The following is a 26188-nucleotide window of genomic DNA, read 5'->3' as shown; positions in this document are numbered from 1 at the left end:
GAAATAATTTTTTAATGAAATGATGCTCTAAGTCAGTGGTTTACAACCTGTGGGCCACCAATTACTATTAAAAGAAATAATAATATTGTTAATATCTGTAAAAAAAACATAATATCATCATTTCATATATATATATAATTAAATAACAAAAAATAAATATTAAACTGCTACTATGCTTCCACTATTCGAGCTCGCTGATTGGTTTAAGAATAAACCCCAATTTATCTAAAATATTTTTGCTGCAAATGCTACAGAACAACAGATTCAAACATGGATAAATGGCTGTCCACAGGGTCGCTGAAAAGAACAAATGCAGATGTTTCTCCATCTACAAGTAAGCCTGACACTGAAAAGACTCAAAATAAATCTAAAAGAAAATACAGTGGTGACTATCTAGGCTTCATATGTGTGGGAGCAAAGAACAAGCAGCTACCGCTCTGCGTTGTTTTCTCAGAAATCTTACTAAATGAAGCTTTGAAAATGAGCAAACTACGACGGCACTTGGAGACTACACACGGTGAATATGTGTCCAAGCCTATTGAGTTTGAGAACAAACTGAACGAGTACCAAAGAAGGAAAAAAAATATTGAAACTTCGTTCTCTGGCAACGACAACTGTAAAGCAGTAAATCTTATTGTTTAAATAGTAAATCTCCTCTTTGCAAAGGCTAGAAAACCTCACACAATTGGTTAAAAATTCTATTTTACCTGCCACGGAAGAAATGGTTGGCGTGATGTGTGGAGAAAAGGCCAGCAAGCAGTTAAATCTGATTTCACTTTCAGATAATACAGTTGAGAGAAGAATAAATGAAATGGCAGATGACATAAATCAGAAGTTGGTTTAAAACATTCAAAAGAGTGTCTTTTATACCCTGCAGTTGGATGAATCGACCGATATAGCAAACCTTTCCAACCAACCTTGCTTATGTACGGTATGTACATAATGGAGAATTACAAGAGGATTTATTTTTCTGTAAGTCTCTGCCAACTCAATCAACTGCTGAAGCCATATTAGATATTTTGAATGCATTTATTATTTCAAATGGAATAGATTGGTCTAAATGTGTGGGTCAGAGCACAGATGGAGCAAGAGCGATGGTGGGGCATCCTAACTTCTGAGTACTCAGTTATTAACCCAGCAAATAGCGGGGTCAGTTAAATTTTTTTGCAGTGGGCCACGGAAACATATGTGTTTGGTTGTGTGGGCCGCGGGTTGAAAAAGGTTGGGAACCACGGCTCTAAGTAAAGTAAACTAATACTGCCAGTAGGTGGCGGTGAATGTCTTAATGAATAAGTCATTTGCCGTATCCAAATTCACATATTGTCTATCCTTAATAGTATTTGAAAATAGAATTAATATCTCCACAAACACAAAAAGAGTATGCAATTATAACATATTGAGTGTAAATTATAATTTTAATTCAAATTATTAAATGGATGCCACCGTATTGGGACAATATAAGCCCTCCCTACACCTACCCGAAGTGATATGAGATTTAAAAAAAAAAAAAGGTGGAATCGAAGTTCTATTTTGACATGAAACATAGCAGTAATATCTAAGCGGGAGAGTTGTTTACTTACGTAATATTTAGTCAATAACGCCATCATTTTCTTCATACAGACCAATCATATCCAATCCAAGGCCGAACATTTTCTAAATTCATAACCGATCATATCCAATCATATCACGATGGAGGCATTGACTCCTTTCACGTGATTGTCCCCCATTCATTCTCAATTCCCCCCCACTAAACCCACGGCACACTAAGGGCTCTCTGACGTAAGTCTATGGGCTGAAGGGAGGCAAGCTGCTGCTGGACAGTGTTACTTTATAAAAACGAATGAATTTTATACTTTTAATATCATATTTATTAGTAATATTTGCATTGTGTCATTTCTGTAATATCGATTATTTTCTCATCAAATTTTTTGAGGTGACTCTGCCACCCTTGCCTCCTCGGAGGAAACGCCCCTGTTCTACAAGTTTATTAATAGCAGTATTTTCTTAGCAATATACTATAAACATTACTGTAAGTGCCGGATTTGAACCCGGATCGATTCCATCAAAAATGACTGAAAAATGCATGTCTTTTGTAGTAATCACACGTTGGTGCACGGAGTTAGTGTAAATAGCCTCTGCCAACAAGGTGGGCTATTTGCACTTAGTGTAAACAGACTCTCCGTTTTTTTTTTTTTTTTTTCATTTGTGAACTGATGTTCAGCTGTTCTTTTTAATAGTCAACTTATTTTCAGGTCATTGTCATAAAGGCACGAAGATGCATATTTCATTTAATCAAGCTGAATGCTCACTAAAAACTTTCATATTCATCACGTTTTCTGGCCATTTTAAGTTTTATTTTGATGTGACACAAAGCAATGATAGCCTAAGTGGGTGAATTATTTACTTACTTTATAATTAGTCAATAACTGCATCATTTCCTTCAAATTCATTCAGGTCGAGAGCTTGCACGAAAACAAGAGGTGGGATTTATCACACGAACCAGTCACATCCAATCAACCTATCATATCCAGTTATATCGTGATGGAGGCATAAGGCTTGTTCGAGATGAACTACACTAGCCTGCCACCGGCTGGTGAGAGTAGCCGCTTGCAGTCGGGGTGAAATTTAAAATTTCAAGTCGGACACTTTCTGCTCCCAGTAATGACGCTCTTGCAGTGTTTTTTTTTTTTTTTTTGACGGGACATGTGGCCAAGTATGGTGACCCATAAATGGAATTCGTGCTCTGCATTTATCCGTCCAAAGTGTACACACACAGCAATGAACACACACACACCGTAAACACACACCCGGAGCAGTGGGCAGCCATTTATGCTGCGGTGCCCGGGGAGCAGTTGGGGGTTCGGTCAAGGTGCCTTGCTCAAGTCATGGTATTGAAGGTGGGAGAGAGCGCTCGAATCCACAACCTTTGGGTTACGAGTCTGAGTCTCTAACCATTAGGCCACAACTTCCCCCCACAACTTCTCTAACCATTAGCAGGGGCGTTGCACAAGATCCCGGGCCCTATGCATAGGCAGTCCTGACGGGCCTCCATGACCCCCCAATGAAAATATCCAGGTAAAATAAAATATATTCCAGACTTTTCAAGGGCCCTCTCTTCCTTTGGGGCCCTGGTAATCAGTACTGGTTTTACCCCCAGTCCGACGCCCCTGACCATTAGGCCACGTTTGCATACTCTATCACAGATGAAGTGAATTAAATGCAATATTTCTCAAATACACAGAAATATTTTTATGAGAAACAGATACACTTTTTATATACTGCTTAATACAGCGCCATCTGTTTAAGAAATAGGCTACTAAACACCAATAAAGTGGGGGTATATATGCTTTTATCAGTGTTTTTTGATAAACATGACTCAAGATTACAGTGCATCTACACTAGGGGAAGTCGTGGCCTAGTGGTTAGAGAGTTTGACTCCTAACCCTAAGGTTGTGGATTCGAGTCTCGGGCCGGCAATCCCATGACTGAGGTGTCCTGGAGCAAGGCACTGAACCCCAAACTGCTCCCCTGGCGCCGCAGCATATATGGCTGCCCACTGCTCTGGGTGTGTGTTCATGGTGTGTGTGTGTGCACTTTGGATGAGTTAAATGCAGAGCACAAATTCTGAGTATGGGTCACCATACTTGGCTGTATGTCATGTCACTAGTCACTAAAAAAGCTTTTACTGTTAGGGTTAGTTAAACACAAACTGTTAGAAAAAACATGCAACACATGTCATGCTTGTCATCACAGAATCTGACCAATGAGAATAAAGCATGCCGTCATCAAGGCTCTCGCAGCCGATTTTGAGGACTTGACCACGGCGGCTGGTCTCGTTTTGCTCTCGCGATACTTGTGATCGTTAGGCAGCTGCAGCGCCGATCAAAGTCAGACAAATGTTCTAACCAGAATGCATTGCTTTTGTCAGGCGGCAGCCGATCTTTGCTGTACCGTATGAAATTTAACAAGCCTATTGCCTCCGCTCATGTGATTTTCCCCCATTCATTCTCAATAGAGTGGGGGGAACTGTGATGTCACTTTGTAGGCGGATCGGCTGTTAGCATCACACTGGTTCCCTCGACAAAAAGCCAATAGGATTATTCCACAGGCTTTTGGATTATCGAAAAAAAAAAAAAAAAACTCTGTGTTTAATCATACTTCATGAAATTTACACGTTTTGTCCATCAAGATAATCTTCACAAAATGATTTAACTTTTATGAATTTTGAAGCCTAAATAAAAGCGCCAGAACTTAAAAGCTAAACTTATGCTATAAACCAACTACAGCACCACGGTCTCTCGCCTTCAGCGTCACCACCATCACACTTCCCACAACCTTTTCAAACTTATTTTAACACATTCAGTGAAAAGGATTTAGTCTGTATATGAATTTTAACTTACGCTACATGAACCTTTTCATATAAACTGGAATATATACAAAACTAGAGCCAAACTAAACCTGAAATGAGACGTTAGTAATAAATAGTATAGTGAATAAATGAAATAATCATCACTAAAGGACACATGAAGTATGTATTTCTATACATTTCGAAATAAGGTGCATTAAAAGTCAATAAATTCTTGAATTATATGATTGTTTTAATTAAAAACGTGTCTCCATGCACTATTCAGTTAAATTCTAGAGCATTTAATCTATTAAATAACAGCAGAGTGAGCAAGTTTTTGGATATGGTAAGATTAAGTCAGGGATAATCAAAGGTTTGTAGTGCATTAAAGGATTTTAAATGCACGACATGGAGGCCATTGCCTCCGCAAAGTGCATTTAAAATCCTTTAATGCACGCCAAGCTGTTGATTAACCCATTATTCCATGGCCATTTGCCAAGTTATAGACAAGCTAAAACTAGTATTGCTCTTTTCAGCGCAATATTTGACCGGAAGGGTAAAAATTACAGCTATTTTCATTAGTTGCGGTTTTTTAGCTCTAGCATTCTACCCGCATTAAATCAGACACAGAGATAAAATAATGAGGTAAGATCACATTTATTTGAATGAATTATAGAATTTATTTCAATTAATTATCGAGAGATAGAGAGAGAGAGAGAGAGAGAGAGAGAGAGAGAGAGAGAGAGAGAGAGAGAGAGAATGACAGTTGTGTGTACTTTACCTACTTCTGCGCGTCTCTCTACAAACAATTAATTACTTCAAAAACAGTGCTTTTACCACCTCGCTGTTGAGGAATATAATGTAGCGATCTAGTTTCTAGGCTATTTTTTTATAGAAATCACAGGGAAGCATTGACAGCAAGTTTATGTTTGTGTGCAGTGCAATCTGCGATCTCTGACCTCTCTCTCTCCCTCTGTGTGTGTGTGTGTGTGTGTGTTTATGTGTATCAGTTAAAGCAAGGCATTAATATGGAACGGCAATTATACTGACTTGGAACTACCTGTGCATTAAAAAGTTTTACTGCATACCTGTCAACCAATCAGAATCCAGTATTCAGACAGACCATGGAATAAACTTATTTTAGTGAATAAAGTACCACAATTCAGCTATCATTTTGTTAGGGAGGGTACACAAAATGTTATTTTATTCTTGTTTCTAGAAAATCCTCAATCTATAACAGCTTCATGTGGCCGTAAACATTCAATTTTAACCTGGCTTTAAGCACTATGCGTCATTAAAGTTTCACTTTCACCGTGACTTATCAGCTGATAAAAGTGATAAAAGTTTCATGGAATAATCGTAATAATAGTTTACCTTACGGTGTGAATCCATAAGCTGTGTCTCATTTAGAAGGCTGCGCCCTCCAGAGGTCGCATCCGAAGGCTGCATACATCTTCAAGGCTATCTCAATTCAGAAAAGCAAGTAGGGCACTCCGAATGCGACCTTATTTCACAGGAATTCGGAGGATGCATGAGGTGTATCCTTCGCTGCTACAGATAACCCACAGTTCTTTGCGTCACCGCAAACAACAGTAATTAATTTGAAAAATGCCGGCGCTGGCAGATGTACACACAAGTGCAGATGTGGTGTTTACAACTTACTTTAAATCACCTCCGGTAAAAACAGGATAAACATTGTTCTTAATATCCTTTATTTTCTCTAACAGATGTCTGTTGTACGTACACTGCAGCACTTTTTCAAATTACTTGTATATAATAATGATAATTTTCCTTAAAGTCATTTTCATCTCATTTTTCATTTAATTATTGTCGGAGTGCAATTTAGATGCTCTAAATGTGTTGGCATAGCAACGTGATACTTCCTGTTTCCTTTTCTCCCTGTCCTACGAAGGCCGTCTGGTTTAATTCTAGGTTGAGGACACTCTGTATACGCATCTTACAGAGAATGCGACCTCCAGAGGATTCGACCTCCGGAGGGCGCAGCCAAAGTCCTTTTAAGACAAGTCATGTCACCTCTCAGGCATGCAAGTGCAACTTCTATCTCTTTGAATGGGGAAACAATTCTTCAAAACAGTTCACTAAGCTTACGATTAAATTTCATATTTGAAATCACCAAAGAAATCTGACAACAACTGTGTCAATAATATTGTTACTTTTGCTCAAATAGCATTATAAAAAAACTATTTTTCAGGCTAGATCATGCAGTGCGCATGCGCAGTCCTGAGCGAACGTCTCAGAATGCTGACTGTTTCTATAGCAACCGGGACTTCTAACGGCACCTGCAGTGACATGCTGACTTTACCGATTAGCGATTGGCTCTTTCATTCAGAAGGCGGGGCTTCCTGTGATTGAGCGACCAAATTGAGTGTTGCATTTTTTCCCATTCAAGACTATACGAGTGACATGTCTTGGTTACTCTATAGTATTTGGCGCAGCCTCCTAAATGAGACACAGCTACAGTCTCCGCAGTAGGAATACGATCTTCCATCCGAAGACTTAAATGTGGGAAACTATTAATTGGTTATTCTACAATTAATTGTAGTAGAAATTATACTACAATTGGAAAATACTGTAAATTGCTAAACTGTTCAGCGTGATGATGTTTAATGTCTCCGACAATGTCTGTAGTCCATTTAGCAGCTTGTTAGCAACCGTCTTTTTTTTTAAACGTAACAGTTGAAAAAAATTAGGAGAGTGGTGTAACTGGTTTGTTTTATGTTGTAGAATAAACTGTGAAAGTATCTTTTGTGAACCATGGACCTTATTTTAGGGATTTAACCAAACTCCCATTCAAAAAACCCCACTGACTCCGTGATGATGGAACTGGAAGTGCTAAAATGCTAACTCGCTTCCGGGTTTTTGCCTACAAAGTGACATCATAGTTCCACCACTCTATTACCCCCCACTAAACCCACGGCACGCTAAGGGTTCTCTGTTGTAAGTCTATGGACTGAAGGGAGGCAAGTCTTCACTGTAACATTAGCTGCGGGTGTCACTGTTGGACAGTGTTACTTTATAAAAACGAGTGACCTTTATACTTTTAATGTGATATTTAGTAATATTTGCATTGTTGTATATTTTCTCAACCATTTTTTTTAAGGAGACACTGCCTCCCTTGCCTCCTCGGAGGAAATACCCCTGATATAATACTATTCATGTTGCATTATTATATATAAGTATTTGTTGTCAGCTGTTGACTGACCTATCATTTTTACATAATGAATCCCTGTGTTTTACCTTTTTCCTGAAACACAAAATCTATAGCTAACATGTACTTTCTTTAATTAATATTGCATTTCCCTTGTCAACTATGTCTATATGTAGACATAGAAAACTGCTCTTCCTTATTGTTGACTGATTGCTCTTCAGGTTACTCTATAGCTGTGGCTCAAGATGTGTTGAGCAAAGACAAAGACACAGTAGTAACAGGAGCTCCAAGAGATGAAGCCAAAGGATCTGTGACGATGGCAGAAGTTTATAAAGCTGGTATTGATGGAGAAGTCAAAATAAAAGACACTATCATGGGGGAACAAGTTGGATCCTATTTTGGCAGCAGCGTTGCTATTGTTGACCTTAACAATGATGGGTAAAGACAATTCTTGGCTTTTTGTTTCCCCTCAACTAGAGGTCAATAATGAAAAAGAAGATCTCGACATGGAGATTTAACTTGTCTTCATTATTATCCATGTAGTTGGAAGGATCTGATTGTTGGAGCCCCTTTCTATTTCGACCGGAGAAATGGTACAGGCGGGGCGGTGTATGTCTATATGAACCAGAACGGTTCTTTCCGTAAAAACGCCAGCATGGTGCTCACTGGGCCTAAGGACTCAGCTTTTGGCATAGCTGTTGTTGCTATTGGTGATGTTAACCAGGATGGCTTTCAAGGTAGGTTTGTGGGTTTCTTTGCTTGATTGCACTCTGTATAATGTAACATGCATGTGACTTTTAGTTATTTGTGGTTATTTGCAGAATTTAATTTTGTGTGCATCGCTTCATCAGAGCAGCGCTTTATACAGTCAAGGACATTTTACTCTGCTGCCTTCCTGTGGTATTACTGAGAAGTATTTTGACAGTGATCGTTTCTCACTCCTCCTTTCTTTAACAGATTTTGCTGTTGGTGCTCCATATTATAGTACAGGCAGTGTATCGATATGGATGGGCAACAAAATGGGTATAGACCAAAAGCCTAGTCAGGTGAGATGGGAATATTAAGAAGTATTTAGAGTGTTAAGATGTACAATTACTAAAAATAATTAAGTGGAGCTCTTAAAATTCTTAAGAAGTTCTTAAAAATGTTCTTAAGAACATCTTTTTTTTTCTTAAGAAAATTACTCTTTATGTGAATGAATAAACCAATAAAAATGAATAGTGAATGAATGAATAAATGGGGTTCTTGCTGAAGTCTCACTGATAAACTCAAAGAAAAACACTTCTAGGGTTGTCTGCGCTGCCTGCAGATTATCGTAATAATCATAAGAAGCATCCAATAAGCATTTGATAAGCATTTCATCACGACCAGCTTGACATTTGTAGTGCACCATGTTTTTGAGCAGTTACTTTTAAAGTGGTTGTCTCAAGATGGAGGAATTATTAATTTAAAATAATAAAATACAATTTTAACATTTAACATTATACATTTGATCATTTTAATGCAATAAAAGTATTAAATCCTTTAAAAAATTGTACTTACCCCAAACTTTTCAACTGTAGTGTAGGTTTGGTTTTACACTATTAGGGGTTAATACTGATTATTTGACTGTCATTTTGTTTGATTGTTTTGTAGATAGTCAGTTCATTGCTCTAATATTAATTCCTCAGGTCATTTATGGAAAAGACATCCCAGGTGGTGGATTCCAGACGTTTGGCTATTCCATCACTGGTGGCTTGGATGTGGACAAGAACAGTTACCCAGACATAGCAGTTGGATCATTAGATGACCGCGTGGTCTTGCTAAGGTGATTTGATCGTATCACAATATTTTACTATTTTGACATGTTTTTGTTGTATAGCATCAAGGGAAAAGACAAAGACCAAAATTAATCAATCAGTTATTATATCACAGTTGTCAATTATTGTACTTTTTTCAGACCTGCAAGGCTTCATCTCACTGTGTTTTCTTTCATTTCCCCCTTATAAGCACGTCCTGTGATTCACCTAAAGAATTATTTCAATGTGACACCGGAGGTTATCGACCCAGACAACTGTATTGAATGGTAATGAATACTTAAACATCACACTCCAACTTTCACACTTGTTTGTTTACATGGAAATGAGCCACTTCAGTAGTCACTTTGTCACAATATAATAACTGTCAATTATTTCCCAAAACATAAATTATGGATGGATCTGTAATGGATCAGACTCACTCAATAGGACCAGTTGACAACACTGACTGTTTATAGACTAATTTAAAAACTAACAACAACAACAAAAATCTGTCTGTAAATAAAAACCTTTGGTATAATTAGAGTAGATCTAAATGTTATGCTGAAATCTATATTTTTCATAATTTGATCACAACAGCTGTGTATTGTATTTTGTAAATGTATTGTAATGTCAAAATCAGTCAATTCTGCTGTGTTTTCCTCATACAGTATTGAAGCAAAAGTCTGTTTGTCCTACACATTCAGCACTGGCAGTGCCAGTTCCCAGAAGAGTATTAGTAAGTCCCGCATCTCAGTTTATTACCCTAAATATAAATGCAAACTCTCTAGATATTATTGTTATGCAAAATGTATGATTCAGTGTGCTGTTCCACATTCTGACTGTCAGACTTCAGGCCCAACATGAAGTAGCTGTAAGAAAGATCTGTTGTTTTCTCAGCTTTTCAATATACGGTGGAAGCCGATCAGCAATCGTCTCGGAGCCCTCGTGTTCGTTTCCTTAACGATGATGCCAAATACACTGACAAAATGTCTGTTAATCCATCTGGAGATTGTCGTTCTCTGAAACTCAAGCTAATGGTATGACACAAGGCCATTCTTTGAATTGCCATTTTATTCTTTGTGACAAAAAGTCTCATAATCATTGAGTGGGTTATTTGGGTTGTGATCAGATTGGGCTAACTGTAAGCAGAGATTTGTATAACTCTGATATATTGCATCTGCATTTGACTCACGGTCCTAGACGATCCAAAACAAGGTTGCTCCGATAGTTTTCTTGCTGAGCGTGTCTTTGGTGGAGCCTGTTCCCTCAAGCGGGCAGACATTGGAAGACCTCAGTGCCTTTCCTGTGATCAGCCAAAAAGACGCTCAGACTAAAAGAACTGAGGTACCTTTGACAGCATATTTTGCTCGCTCAAACACAAATGATTTTTTCATTGCACAATGTCCGCCCTTCACCACCTGCTCACATTCTCGCTTATATTCCACCAATGTCATCTCGTTCTTTAGATTCACATTCAGAAAGCCTGTGGAACAGATAACAAATGTGAGAGCAACCTTCAGATGACGGCTGAATTCACAGATGAGCAGAACATGCCGTTTGCCACGTAAGCTCACTAGCGTTCTTCATGTGAAATGGAAAGTAGATGACTGAATAGTACACACATTTTTGACTGAATATCTCCATCATGCTACAAAGGAAGAATCTACCAAATATGATTCTTAGGTCCTTTCAAGTATGACCAATTTTTGCTCATGAACACTCACCAATGATCCAATCACCTGGACTGGACTTGAATGGAAATTGTCATAGATTTGATGTGAATTGGTAATATGTGTGTTTCTACAGGCAGAATGGCCAGCAGTTTTTCAGCTACTCTACTAAAGTAAAGAAGCTGAAGTTGATGGTGAATGTGTCCAATGTTCCATCACAGGACAGGAAAGCAGAAGATGCTTACAGTGCTTCTCTTAATGTCACCTTTCCCCCCTCGCTCAGCTTCTCCAGCCAAAACTCCAAGGTAAAATCAATAGATGTCCTCAGAAGTTACATCTTAGTTCCTTCTATGTTACTTAATACTTCCGCACACAGTCCATAGCAGTTTCTCATGTAATAGTCTATATCAGAGGTGACCAATTAGCAGACCATGACCCAGATCTAGACCCTAAATTGATAATGTCTGGTTGCTGGTTGCATTGCTAATGTTTCTATAAATTAATATAATTGTAAAACAAGTGTATGCAATCTTAATCTTTTGTTTCTGTAAAATTTCCAACATTGATGATGATAAAAATTGAGCAGCAAATCAGCATATTAGAATGATTTCTAAAAGATCATGTGCACACTTAAGACTAGAGTAATGAAGCTGAAAATTAAACTTTATCATCACAGAATTACTTTTACAGTATATTAAAATAAATGAAAATAAGTTATTTTACATTATTACTGGTTTCACTGTATAAAAATAAATCTAGCCTTGGTGAGCATAAGAAATTTTCAGAAACTTCTTAGCAACCCCAAAATTTTGAACATTAGTACATTTAGACTGCAAACTGAATTTTACTTGGTTCTTGTTTTTGTTTGTTGTAGAACATCAACTTGCAATGTGAATCGTCTACTGGGGTGCTTCTGTGTACACTGGGGGACCCCTTCAAAAGCAATCAGAGGGTAAGTCTTCATTGGTATCAGTGACTTGACATTCATAGGTTTTAAGCTCACTTATCTCGGGATTTAACAGCAGCAACAACCATATTAAATGGGTACTGGATGAGACTTTAGGGTTATTTATTGGATACAGGATTTAATAATAAGAGGTGAAATTAATTAACAGTGTTGCAATGAATTGCATTTCTAGAAGCAGATGTAATGAATCTGAAGATGGATGTCTTTATTTTTTTGTGGGTACTTCTGTCTTTCACAGGTGGAGATTGAGATCACCTTTGAAACGTCAGGAATCACATTAGACATGCAGGAGATTCAGACTCAACTGCAGCTCTCAACGTATGAGAAATCTTCATGATTGTCTTCAGATTCTTAAATAGGCTGAACGTTTGGAGAGAGATGCTTTGCAGGAAATGAGCTCGCAAAAAATCAATATCTCTTCTTAAGACACAGAATCCTGAAGAGAAACTGTTGTGCGCATAAGTTTACATAACCTGTGCAGAATCTCTAAGATGTTTAGCATTTTTTTAATTAGAGAGATAGAATCTAATTATGTTACCGCATTCATTCATTCATTCATTCCCTGAAGAAGCTGCGTAAAATATATTTACATATTATACAGAATACAGAATACAAAAAAAAAGACTTGAATTATGCTGTTCAAAGGTTTACATGTCCCTTTTTCTTAATATTATATGTAGTTTGTATTTGTATGCGTCTGTGTAATTTCAGTCATTATATCAAATATAGCTTCAAGGTAATACTAAATAAAAATTATTTCTTATTTTTCAGTTTTTGTTGTTTTAAAACATAAACATCTGGCAAATTCTGTAAGGAGAATGCAAAGTTGAGCAGAACTGTATATAGAAATAATATCATTGACCCACCCACAGGAAGGAATACAGTGCATAAAAACAGGGTCAAAAGCATTCAGTGATCCATTGTTCATTTCTGCAGATTTAACCACTAACATACGGCTTATATGCATATGAAAGAACAATTGTCTGTAAAAGAGGTTTGCTCAAAGAGTATGATTCAGAATTGGACTCTGGCTGATGATTTCATCTACATTTCTCAGGTCGAGCGATCAGAATGATCTACAGCCCCTGTTGAGAGTACTGATGGTGGATTATGAGCTACATCCCTTCTTTAATATGTGAGTTATGTGCCATTTCTATCCTTGGCTTAGAGCATTTCACCGGATCTTTTCTGTACCGCTTTTCAAAGCTATGTAAGAATGACTCATGTTACACTTCAGTATTATACAGACATTTCACTTTTTTTATGCCTGACATTAAAATCAAATCATTTTGCAAATACATTCATTTGAACATTTTTTTTTCTTGTAGCCTTCCATCCGATTTTAGGACAGAATTCAGTGGAAAAGTAATAGGAGAATCAGCCATGAAAAGTACCAGTGACATAGGAAGCCCAGTGGAATTCAACTTGACGGCAAGATGTTTTTTTACAGCATACATTCCTAACTAACTGTGATGTGTCAAGTCTCCAGTGTTGGACAATTTGTTTGTCCACACTGTAAGTAAAATCTGAAACATATGACATACGGTTTCCTAAAATCTGAAACATTGTTTAACATGCAGTATTGTGGACCAATTAAATTTCTTGGTAGGCGGAGCTGTGGAGAAACCAAATGACTGACAAAATCTCTTGTTGTTTGCCGCAGACACAACTGATTAGGACATAATATCAGACTTATTACATCATGCCTAGTTAGGAAATGGTGTAAAGATGGTTGCACAAAAAGTGTAAAAATAAGATGACATACGGTTTCCTAAAATCTGAAACATCGAATCGAATGCAGCAAAACAAAAACTTCAAAAAATTAATCAAGAAAACATGCAAACAAAGACTAAAAGATAGATTGTGTATAGGCAATTTTTCAGTAAAAAGTTCTTGTGTCGTTTGAACAGCTTGAAAAAAGGCTACACTGTATTTTCGAATTTGATTGGATGAGCTGGATTGGTGTAAACATATAGGTCCACCCCTAAACTTAAAGGGTTAGATCACCCAAAAATTTTGTCATTAATCACTCAACATAAAAAAGTTATCAAAAAACCCTTAATCACCTTTCAAACAATAAATAAAACCATACAAATTAAACTCTCAGATTTCATCAAAAATGGCTTAATTTGTGTTCCAAAGATGAACAAAGTCTTACGGGAACTACGTGAGGGTGAGTAATTAATGACAGAATTTTCATTTTTGAGTGAACTATCCCTTTATCCGTCAATGGGGCGTAAGTAGACTATGAAAATGTAATGATGAGATATATGAGAATATGAATTCATACAAACTAGGCACCATTTTGCCAGAATGTAAAATTGTTTGGCAATTTGGTCATTGTCAATTGTTCTGTGCCCTATGTGTGATACCTGTGCTTGTCCTAGCTGTGGTGTGATGTGACTCATTTAAAAAAAAAAAAAAAAACATAAGTCAGTACACACAATTAGTTTACAATTACTCAAAGTAATTGTTTTGTCTGCAGGTGGTTCTTCCTGGAGAACCTCTGGGAAATCGGGGGTATCTGGAAGTGGTCTTTCAGTGGCCTTCTTCTGTGGCTAATAAGAAGTGGCTGCTTTATCTGTCAGAGATTCAGATGACAGGAACCTCCAAGCCATTCTGTGTCCCTGAAAATAACATCATAAACCCCCTTAATCTCAATGTAAGTGATAAGATGCTGATTGTCACTGATTGTTTTTCTGCAGTACGGTGTTGATGACAGAGCAGTTTAGCACAATCCAGCCTTTGAATCATTGAGAGAAGCAGCAGAAGAAATCATGCTGGGACTGGGACCTCCTCCTTTCCCAGAACTATATTACCCACAGCTCGCACTGCAATCTCGCTCAATGTACAAAGCCGAGTGGGAATTATTTCAGAAAAAGTCTATCTCCTAATATGAAGCAGAGGGTGGTTTGGAGACTATCTATCTCTCTGTGCCTATAAGTCAGTGTGACATGTGCTTAGTAGGTCTAGATGCTCTACAAATAAATCCAAGAACTCAAAAAAAAAAAAGAATTAACTAAGACAGAAACGTCATACTAAGCAAGTCAATCAAAATATTCTAATTCAAGGTGATTTATGCTTATTAATATGGCATAGAAACCTGTAATGTGGAAAGTAATCCAGTGGAGCGCTGCAGGAATTACATATTTCTGTAGGCCAACTTGGAAGTTAGTATCTCCCTGGATCCCTCAAAATAAAAAACACACAATTAAAAAACTAAACATCTTAAACATTTTGTTCATGATGATAATCTTTGCAAATTAACACAACTTTTTATGATTTCAGAAGCCAAAATACAACTGCCAGAAGTCAAAAACTAAACATAGGCTATAGACAAACTACTATAAAAGTAACATTTTCCCTGAAAATTTAAGGTAGAATAGCAATTAATTAATGAGTAGACGAGTTTTTCTGGTCAGTGTGATGATGTTTAATGTGCCCTATAACCTCCGTAATTCAGTTTAGCCATTTGGTAGCAAACGAATTTGTCAAGATGCATAAAAGCTTTAAAAAAATCACAAGGGGGTATTACTGATGTATTTTATGTTGTAGAATTAAACATAATATTTTGAGATTTTGTTAACCACTGACCTTGTTTCAAGCTTTTAACAAAAATCCCATTTGAAAAAACCCATTGACTTCGAAAACCAAGGAACGCTAGGTGCTAATATGCGAACTCGTTTTCAGGTTTTTGAAAAGACATCATCCCTGCAGCATTTTATTGCCATGCACTTAATATAATGAGCTTGTTAACGTGATGGATGTGTTACCTCCTGTGGATTAGGTGTCGGAGCGCAAGACTAGAAGGAGGAAAAGAGACGAGGCCTCCTCAGAGTCTGAACAGACCCCCTCAAAGCCGCGGGCCGTCCAGAGGAAACCTCCTGCCAACCTGGTGAGTATATCCGTCTCCCTCAACCATTGTTTTGTTGCTAGGCAACTGGATGATACTGGCATAACATGTCTCCTCTGATACTTTGCATGATGTAGTATGCAACAGAGACTAGACAAAGACAAAATGAAGAGTGTTTTGGCTGTCACTGCTCATTCTCTCTCAATCTCAGGACTGTGACACAGGTAGTGCCCTCTGTCAGACATTCACCTGCCCCTTGCTTGGGATGGACAAGTCGGCCCAATCTCACTGTCAGAGCACGCTTATGGAACAGCACGATGCTTGAGGTCAGAGCTCCGCTTTCATTTCAGACTTCACATCCTCATCTCATTACTGCAGGCTTGTTGCATCCCAGGCTCTCAAGGATAAATCCCACACTTGCTTTGTGACATTTTTTCAGAGTTTATGAGGGTTTAAGTGCTTTCATTTTTGTTACACCAGGTGCAGTTCTTCAAAATACGCAATATACTTTGCCTTAAAGTTGCAGTACCTTAAATACAGTGGCCCCAAAAAGTATTTGGACACTTAAAACTTGCATTAGAAGCAAGGGCATCTGCAAACAATGATGCTAGACTTTTTCTCAGAACCTTAACTTTTGTAAGCCATTACTTTTATTTAACTGGTCCCAATGTGATTTTAGTGGATGTATGAAGTCATATAGCCTCAAGTATTTCTTCACATTAACTACGGAAACGTTCCACTTACTTTGAACACATTGTACAGCATATAAAATTTTATCATCTAAAACCTAACTTTATTTTTAATTGTTTTGTATAATGTTTAATATATTTAATTTGGTTTGATCATTTATATTTTGTATTTATGACATTTAGACATTTGTAACTGTGTGTTTCTTCTTGGGGGCCGATGTATGTGAAATTTTAAATGATCTAATTCGTGAAATATATTAAGAATGTTCAAATGCCTTATTTACATTTTTCTAGCAGCACTAGAAAATAGTCTGTCAGATATTTACTGAATAAGGCTGTGTTTTTTAAAGGAAACCAATTGCAGGTCCTACCGCAGAAACTATAGGGGCTTTCACACTGGAGAAACCTTTCCATAGTTCCTAGAACTGTTGCCGGAAGTTCGCACTTTTTGGTGTGTTCGCACTGCAGGAACTAGGAACGGTTTTAGTTCTAGGAACTCAATTTGGGGGAACTAAATTAGCTCCTTCTTCAGAGTAGAGTCTAAAACAAGTTCTATAGGAACTACCAGTGATGTAAGTTTACAGTGATTGGCCAAACACATACGAAACACCGGCTACCCAGCATTTTTAAAAAGCATTGTAAAATAATTAACTCCACAAACATGAAAAAACAGTGATAATGGCATTTATCTGTTGTCTGCAGCATTATGTTCTTTTCTCAGCCTCGATGATATGTAAAACTGCAAGTTGTCACAGGAGATTTAGTCTGATTTTCATGCTCTTTCACTCGCGTAAATTGTGCGTTTACATTCCATCTCCGTTATTGCAAAATCCACATCACACACCATCACGACGTCCTCCATTCACTGGTTGTTGACGTTTATAAATGCCACGAATAAAGACTGTAGCTTCGAAGTTCATGCTGCTGGGTGTGAATGCAACCAGGAAAACGGTCCATAGTTCCCTAGGAATGACCCTGCTGGCTAGTTCCTAGAACTACACGGTGTGAAAGCCCCTTATTAGTAGCCCGGGTCTCTATGAGCTATTTAGGTACAGTATTTTTGAGAAACAAAGCCCTGTAGGAGTTTTCAATCTGTTCCTGTAGCCTCACCAGCACTGCACATTTCAGATGTCTCCCTTATTTAACCCAGCTGAATTAATGCATCAGCTGATTAGTAGAGTACTCTGTGTCCTGAGCTGAGTGCATCCGATATAACGGTGGAAAAACGGATCATTTTACTGACACTCTTGTTCAGCAAAAATGAACTAATCTGTATTCAGGTTCTTTTGTTCATTTGAACTGAGTTCAAATTCCCCCGTACACAGTCATTTATTCATATTGTGAACTAGGAAATCATTATAATGAAATAGAATTATGAGAAGCACAGATGATTAGTTCACCTCCTGAGTCTTTCGTTCATTTGCCACGTGACAGATGCAGTGAATGAATCGTTCATGAACGACTCATCACTAGTCCAAATAAAAGAAACAATCCAAATGTGCAGTGCTGTACATGATTCTGAAGTTCAGAAAATAACATTTTTGCAGCTCTCTTTTTACAGGACTACAATGCTGCAAGAGTACTGGTGTATGGTAGAGCCACACTGAGTCTAAAAACAGACAGACCAAGCATCAAGATGAGCAATAACACCCGTGAGGTACAAACACAACATCTCCGAGTTTCCTCTTCTATCTGGAACTCTCTCTTGCATACATTTAGCATAAGTGAGAGAAAATCAAATAATTATTAAAATGAGGCAATTTCCTGTATATGTTTTCTGGTGCATTAGAGATTAATGACTGTAAACATCTTTTCTGTTTTTAGTTTTTACAGTAACTATAAGACCCTGCAGAGGCAGCAGATCTTATGAAGTATGAAGCGCCTCTGTGGATATCATTGTGTCTTGCGTTGGCAGGAGTGATTCTGCTGGGTCGATTGTCATTTTAACTGTGGAAGGTGAGAGGATCCTTTTGTACTTCAATGGCTCCACACTTTCCTTTTGTTAACACATCTGCATGTTTATTCTAGATGGACAGGACACAATTACGACTTTTACAAATGCTTTGACACCATAAACAAAGTGTGAAGTTTCTTTCTTTTACCTCCAGCGTGAGAGAAACAAGGAGCATAGCACATACTGCTACAACATTTTATTTAATCATCTTTTATATTGAGGGCAACATTTCATACGTTCATAATGGCACTTTGGTGCCTGTAACCTTACCGGTCATAACTATATATTCTATATTATATTATTCTATATTAAGTACCAACCAACATTATTTAAATAGAAGGCCACATAACATGTTATTAAATTATTTAGCTTTTTACAATAGCAATTGACCATATAAAGACAGTGGCTGCAGGAATTACATATTTCTGTAGGCCAACTTGGAAGTTAGTATCGTGACCAACACACATTTATGATTCTTAAACATTTTGTTCATGATGATATACACATTTTGTTCATGATGATAATCTTTGCAAATTAACACAACTTTTTATGATTTCAGAAGCCAAAATACAACTGCCAGAAGTCAAAAACTAAACATAGGCTATAGACAAACTACTATAAAAGTAACATTTTCCCTGAAAATTTAAGGTAGAATAGCAATTAATTAATGAGTAGACGAGTTTTTCTGGTCAGTGTGATGATGTTTAATGTGCCCTATAACCTCCGTAATTCAGTTTAGCCATTTGGTAGCAAACAAATTTGTCAAGATGCATAAAAGCTTTAAAAAAAATCACAAGGGGGGTATTACTGATGTATTTTATGTTGTAGAATTAAACATAATATTTTGAGATTTTGTTAACCACTGACCTTGTTTCAAGCTTTTAACAAAAATCCCATTTGAAAAAACCCATTGACTTCGAAAACCAAGGAACGCTAGGTGCTAATATGCGAACTCGTTTTCAGGTTTTTGAAAAGACATCATCCCTGCAGCATTTTATTGCCATGCACTTAATATAATGAGCTTGTTAATGTGATGGACGTGTTACCTCCTGTGGATTAGGTGTCGGAGCGCAAGACTAGAAGGAGGAAAAGAGACGAGGCCTCCTCAGAGTCTGAACAGACCCCCTCAAAGCCGCGGGCCGTCCAGAGGAAACCTCCTGCCAACCTGGTGAGTATATCCGTCTCCCTCAACCATTGTTTTGTTGCTAGGCAACTGGATGATACTGGCATAACATGTCTCCTCTGATACTTTGCATGATGTAGTATGCAACAGAGACTAGACAAAGACAAAATGAAGAGTGTTTTGGCTGTCACTGCTCATTCTCTCTCAATCTCAGGACTGTGACACAGGTAGTGCCCTCTGTCAGACATTCACCTGCCCCTTGCTTGGGATGGACAAGTCGGCCAATCTCACTGTCAGAGCACGCTTATGGAACAGCACGATGCTTGAGGTCAGAGCTCCGCTTTCATTTCAGACTTCACATCCTCATCTCATTACTGCAGGCTTGTTGCATCCCAGGCTCTCAAGGATAAATCCCACACTTGCTTTGTGACATTTTTTCAGAGTTTATGAGGGTTTAAGTGCTTTCATTTTTGTTACACCAGGTGCAGTTCTTCAAAATACGCAATATACTTTGCCTTAAAGTTGCAGTACCTTAAATACAGTGGCCCCAAAAAGTATTTGGACACTTAAACTTGCATTAGAAGCAAGGGCATCTGCAAAACAATGATGCTAGACTTTTTCTCAGAACCACCTTAACTTTGGTAAGCCATTACTTTTATTTAACTGGTCCCAATGTGATTTTAGTGGATGTATGAAGTCATATAGCCTCAAGTATTTCTTCACATTAACTACGGAAACGTTCCACTTACTTTGAACACATTGTACAGTATATATTATTTTATCATCTAAAACCTAACTTTATTTTTAATTGTTTTGTATAATGTTTAATATATTTAATTTGGTTTGATCATTTATATTTTGTATTTATGACATTTAGACATTTGTAACTGTGGGTTCTTCTTGGGGGCCGATGTATGTGAAATTTTAAATGATCTAATTCGTGAAATATATTAAGAATGTTCAAATGCCTTATTTACATTTTTCTAGCAGCACTAGAAAATAGTCTGTCAGATATTTACTGAATAAGGCTGTGTTTTTTTAAAGGAAACACTAGAACTGTTGCCGGAAGTTCGCACTATAGGGGCTTTCACACTGGAGAAACCTTTCCATAGTTCCTAGAACTGTTGCCGGAAGTTCGCACTTTTTGGTGTGTTCGCACTGCAGGAACTAGGAACGGTTTTAGTTCTAGGAACTCAATTTGGGGGAACTAAATTAGCTCCTTCTTCAGAGTAGAGTCTAAAACAAGTTCTATAGGGAACTACCAGTGATGTAAGTTTACAGTGATTGGCCAAACACATACGAAACACCGGCTACCCAGCATTTTTAAAAAGCATTGTAAAATAATTAACTCCACAAACATGAAAAAACAGTGATAATGGCATTTATCTGTTGTCTGCAGCATTATGTTCTTTTTCTCAGCCGCGATGAGAGGTAAAACTGCAAGTTGTCACAGGAGATTTAGTCTGATTTTCATGCTCTTTCACTCGCGTAAATTGTGCGTTTACATTCCATCTCCGTTATTGCAAAATCCACATCACACACCATCACGACGTCCTCCATTCACTGGTTGTTGACGTTTATAAATGCCACGAATAAAGACTGTAGCTTCGAAGTTCATGCTGCTGGTGTGAATGCAACCAGGAAAACGGTCCATAGTTCCCTAGGAATGACCCTGCTGGCTAGTTCCTAGAACTACATGGTGCGAAAGCCCCTTATTAGTAGCCCGGTCTCTATGAGCTATTTAGGTACAGTATTTTTGAGAAACAAAGCCCTGTAGGAGTTTTCAATCTGTTCCTGTAGCCTCACCAGCACTGCACATTTCAGATGTCTCCCTTATTTAACCCAGCTGAATTAATGCATCAGCTGATTAGTAGAGTACTCTGTGTCCTGAGCTGAGTGCATCCGATATAACGGTGGGAAAAACGGATCATTTTACTGACACTCTTGTTCAGCAAAAATGAACTAATCTGTATTCAGGTTCTTTTGTTCATTTGAACTGAGTTCAAATTCCCCGTACACAGTCTTTTATCATATTGTGAACTAGGAAATCATTATAATGAAATAGAATTATGAGAAGCACAGATGATTAGTTCACCTCCTGAGTCTTTCGTTCATTTGCCACGTGACAGATGCAGTGAATGAATCGTTCATGAACGACTCATCACTAGTCCAAATAAAAGAAACAATCCAAATGTGCAGTGCTGTACATGATTCTGAAGTTCAGAAAATAACATTTTTGCAGCTCTCTTTTTACAGGACTACAATGCTGCAAGAGTACTGGTGTATGGTAGAGCCACACTGAGTCTAAAAACAGACAGACCAAGCATCAAGATGAGCAATAACACCCGTGAGGTACAAACACAACATCTCCGAGTTTCCTCTTCTATCTGGAACTCTCTCTTGCATACATTTAGCATAAGTGAGAGAGAAAATCAAATAATTATTAAAATGAGGCAATTTCCTGTATATGTTTTCTGGTGCATTAGAGATTAATGACTGTAAACATCTTTTCTGTTTTTAGTTTACAGTAACTATAGACCCTGCAGAGGCAGCAGATCTTATGAAGTATGAAGCGCCTCTGTGGATAATCATTGTGTCTGCGTTGGCAGGAGTGATTCTGCTGGGTCTGATTGTCATTTTACTGTGGAAGGTGAGGATCCTTTTGTACTTCAATGCTCCACACTTTCCTTTTGTTAACACATCTGCATGTTATTCTAGATGGAAGGACACAATTAACGACTTTGACAAATGCTTTGACACCATAAACAAAGTGTGAAGTTTCTTTCTTTTACCTCCAGCGTGAGAGAAACAACAACACATACTGCTACACATTTTAATCATCTTTTTCTGTGAGGCAACATTTCATACGTTCATAATGGCACTTTGGTGCCTGTAACCTTACCGGTCATAACTATATATTCTATATTATATTATTCTATATTATACCAACCAACATTATTTAAATAGAAGGCCACATAATATATTATAATTATTTACGCTTTTACAATAGCAATTGAACATATAAAGACAGTGAACCGTGTCACACACACAAACCACCATCCAGGTAACACACAACAAAATAAAATATAATAAAATTGTGCTGTAAGCATGAATTAATTAAACAAAAAAATCTATCATCATATACTTCATAAAAAGGAAACTAAATAAAGATCACCAAAAATTATTTTTGTTAATAAAATGTAATGCATATATATATATATATATATATATATATATATATATATATATATATATATATATATATATAAAGCCATTTTATTGTGAAATTATGTGTATTTTTATGTTGAATAAAATATAGTTTTTAAGCATAAATGATGTGTAACTCACACTTTTCACTTCCCAACTTTTACATTTTACAGTCAAATTAAGTTTATTTTTTATGTTGAATGTTTTATGGTGTCGATAGATGCTGCACATGGATATATTTTACATCAACACATTTGTACCAGAAAAGCAGCTGATTCAAGACTAGATCATTTCCTCCAGCCATGCCTTGTGTTTTTTTTTTTTGATCGCTCATATCTGAATCCTGTTCCCAGTGCGGTTTCTTCAAGAGGGCCAACACCAGAGAGCTTTATGAGGCCAAGGCCCAGAAAGCAGAAATGAAAACACAGCCATCTGAAAATGACCGCCTTACAGAGGAGGACTGAGATTCGCTCTGACACAAAAAGCGAATCCGTAGGTGCCACAACCAACAGCTCTCTAGCTGAAACACTGGGCTTAATTAACAATAATGTATTCCATGCAAGCTCCGCTAATACTGTCTTTCCTCTTCCCTTTTGAGACACAACGCTTGCCTCGTCTGTTTTCAACTCTCATCATTGCTCTCAAAAACACTAGAGGTTGTTTTTTTTTTCCTGAAACAAATTGATATGTGAGGCTCTTTGTTATGTCCTCAGGCTTGTGATGCTGTTATCTTGGAGATAGAATGATGTTTTAAAACATCAACTGTATATTGCTTTAATCCAGCTTCTGAACGCCTTTTCTTGCTTTGACAAGACTAATAACTTCCTTCTGCGTTACCATGTTCTTTTCTTTTTTTTGCAGTTTGGGGCTTGCTTTCAGCTGAGGCAACAAACTCCTTCTGATCACATCTTCTCTTACAGAGATAACAAGCTTTCTTTTCCCCCTCACAATCTGCAGCTGAATTTATAATGCATTTTTACACACTTGCTCTATCTCTTAATAATTTGCTCTCTTATAATTTAAATTGAGTTTAAAGAATGCTTTCTCTCAGTTGCTATTTAATGTTAATCTTGTAAACTCATAGAATGACTTCATTTGAAGCTCTCGGATTTCTCAAAGCTTCTTTGAACACATGCTGCTTACCTTGTTACTATAATAATCCTGGTAAGATAATGTGGTAGGATGTTTTGCTCACAATGCTCTTTGTTATGTTTTCTCACAGAGTGGCTTTTTTAAGCGGGCTGCCTACTTTCGAACTATGCCAAAATACCAAGGCGTGAAGATTTGTAAGAAGGAAAAGTACAAGGTAAACCAGGGCTTTTTAATTGTGGACACCACAAAAAATAAGAAACACTGGATCACAAGCTGGACTGAAAAGACACAGTACTACTGATGAAAGCACTCTTACATTGCCTCTTTTAGACAGTGGAATGGACTTTACCTGAACTCTACCTGATTTGATTGGAACAACTTCAAGATTTCAGATATAATTGAAAATGTTCATTCAAAACTGTCAAACATGAACTTATTATACCGAACACTCTGTGTGAGATTACATACTGTATTGGTGTTTATTTTGGTTACAGTTTTTCAACAGAATACATGTATTATGTATGCTGACGGGCTCAACAATAAGGATTTTTCCTGCTGGCTCAGTAGTTCAGATTTGTGCTTGGCCTGCCAACATTTTCACTGTCACCCACCACAAAGGAATGATCCATTTTTATATTTATGCCCTTGAAAATGAAGATTCTTCACTGGAATCTTTGGTTCCATGAAGAACCTTTAACATCCATGGAATCTTTCCAATGCACAAAGGATTCTTTATAGAGGAAGAATGTTATTTAGATTTTTAAAAGTTCTTCACACTAGGAAAAAAAAAGTTACTTTAAGAATTTTCTACTGAAAGTTTCTCTGGGGAACCCAAATAGTTCTTATTTGGAATCAGAGCAAAAAATGCTATAGTAACCTTTAACTTTAAGATAATAGCAATGTGTTTTTACTGTATTTTTTACTTGTATATTTGCTATAATTTTTTTTTCATTAAATGTTACAGTTTTAAAATTCTTTTATTATGATTGCAAGAAAACAACATGCAACAAGCTGTAAATTATACAGCTAAAATGAACTGTAATTCATTTCTGCTGAAAAACAGTGGCTTACACTGACAAAACAAACAAACAATTTTCACTTAGAAAATGAAATGGCAAGTAACAAACTGAATTAAACATGAATTTTTAAAGTAGAAAGACTAAAATATTATTTTTAAGGTGTACTCCAGTAATCTTTATTTTAAAAAATTTTTTACAACTTCGAAAAATATTTTTTACAGTGTACAGTGCAAAACATATTGGTATGGAGTTTTCAGCGCGTTTTAATTCTGTCAAGTCTTTTTGTTTTCAAATTTAACCAAACCTTATATTTGTAACCAACAAGATGAATACAGCCGAACGCTTAAGTGTGAAAAGCATAAAAATGGATGTACAAAATCAATGATTTCTGAATTTGAAATCAGTGTAAAAATGTCATTCAGTGGGTCTTCCTTGTTGTTGAGCTCTGTGTTATGTTTGATTTTCATTCTTTCGCATTTGTCTGTGTGAGGACTTGTATGTTATGTGCCCTGTAACTGAAAATAGCACTGTATTTTTTCCAATAATTCTAAAATAAGTTGCCCAGTCATGACTCACTATCCCTCTCATCCGGTTCTTGCTTTATATATTTTTATCTTGCATCAGGTCACGTTCATACGAAACACTGATGGATTTCAGAGAAAAAAGACTCAGCATATGAACGTGAATCATTCAGTACAGAACAGCAAACAGACATACACACAAATACTCGTCGCCTATGCAATTGGGACAGTACCTAATTTCAAATTCAGCCTTTTTTAGCCCCACTCTGAGGTGCTGTGGTGTGTGAGGAGGTGAACATAGATGTGTGTTTCATGCCCTGATTGTTGTTCATTTTACAGTCAAGTTCTAGATCTTTGAGGGGGATTATGTCCGTTTTAAATTTTACTATTAAATTTGTCTAAAAGTGTCCAGTACCTGTCATGATTTTGTGGATATGTTTCTACTCCAGTGATTTATATTTGTATTTATAATATTTTATAAATTATGTGGATGTTGTTTACATGTCTAACATAAACGTTCATTTGGTGAAAATAAGTCCTGTGCTCACGTGTCAACAGACCTGTAAATCTACGCAGCTAAAGGCTGTGTGCATTAATTAGCTCTCATAGCTGCCTTAGTAGACTAAATAAATAAATAAATAAAGTGATGGCTTAATAAAAAACAATGATTGCGTGTTTTGTCCTAAATGCGCGCTCGTGTTACTCATTTTGTAAGTAATGAACGGGAATGTGATGATTTCTAATCCTGTTAAGCCTCACACCAGCAGGAAAGTAATTGCATTAGAGTTTGAATAGATGTCA

General features: G+C 37.1%; 1 protein-coding gene across 2 annotated transcripts in view; it reads left to right on the top strand.

Moving 5' to 3' along the window:
- Nucleotides 1-26042, top strand: part of LOC109053172 (integrin alpha-3-like) — a 47260-nt gene extending 21218 nt beyond the window's left edge. The window contains exons 6-25 of one of the 2 annotated variants that reach the window (XM_042719975.1): nucleotides 7736-7952; nucleotides 8058-8251; nucleotides 8472-8560; nucleotides 9185-9321; nucleotides 9502-9579; nucleotides 9961-10028; nucleotides 10190-10329; nucleotides 10493-10636; nucleotides 10759-10856; nucleotides 11099-11267; nucleotides 11837-11914; nucleotides 12168-12247; nucleotides 12987-13064; nucleotides 13258-13360; nucleotides 14415-14591; nucleotides 15717-15824; nucleotides 19763-19876; nucleotides 21805-21900; nucleotides 22070-22198; nucleotides 23978-26042. In XM_042719975.1, coding sequence (XP_042575909.1) covers nucleotides 7736-7952; nucleotides 8058-8251; nucleotides 8472-8560; nucleotides 9185-9321; nucleotides 9502-9579; nucleotides 9961-10028; nucleotides 10190-10329; nucleotides 10493-10636; nucleotides 10759-10856; nucleotides 11099-11267; nucleotides 11837-11914; nucleotides 12168-12247; nucleotides 12987-13064; nucleotides 13258-13360; nucleotides 14415-14591; nucleotides 15717-15824; nucleotides 19763-19876; nucleotides 21805-21900; nucleotides 22070-22198; nucleotides 23978-24148 — 2468 coding nt within the window. In that variant the 3' untranslated portion in view covers nucleotides 24149-26042. Of the gene's footprint in view, nucleotides 1-7735; nucleotides 7953-8057; nucleotides 8252-8471; nucleotides 8561-9184; nucleotides 9322-9501; nucleotides 9580-9960; nucleotides 10029-10189; nucleotides 10330-10492; nucleotides 10637-10758; nucleotides 10857-11098; nucleotides 11268-11836; nucleotides 11915-12167; nucleotides 12248-12986; nucleotides 13065-13257; nucleotides 13361-14414; nucleotides 14592-15716; nucleotides 15825-15993; nucleotides 16109-18032; nucleotides 18129-19762; nucleotides 19877-21804; nucleotides 21901-22069; nucleotides 22199-23977 lie in introns of those variants that run through there. The other variant, XM_042719974.1, reaches the window with a different exon arrangement.
- The last annotated feature ends 146 nt before the right edge of the window (nucleotides 26043-26188 follow it).

The sequence above is a fragment of the Cyprinus carpio genome, chromosome B3 (assembly GCF_018340385.1).
Source record: "Cyprinus carpio isolate SPL01 chromosome B3, ASM1834038v1, whole genome shotgun sequence".
Lineage (NCBI taxonomy): Eukaryota > Metazoa > Chordata > Actinopteri > Cypriniformes > Cyprinidae > Cyprinus > Cyprinus carpio.
Note: the sequence above shows the minus strand (reverse complement) of the source record. Positions and strands in the feature narration are given on the sequence as shown.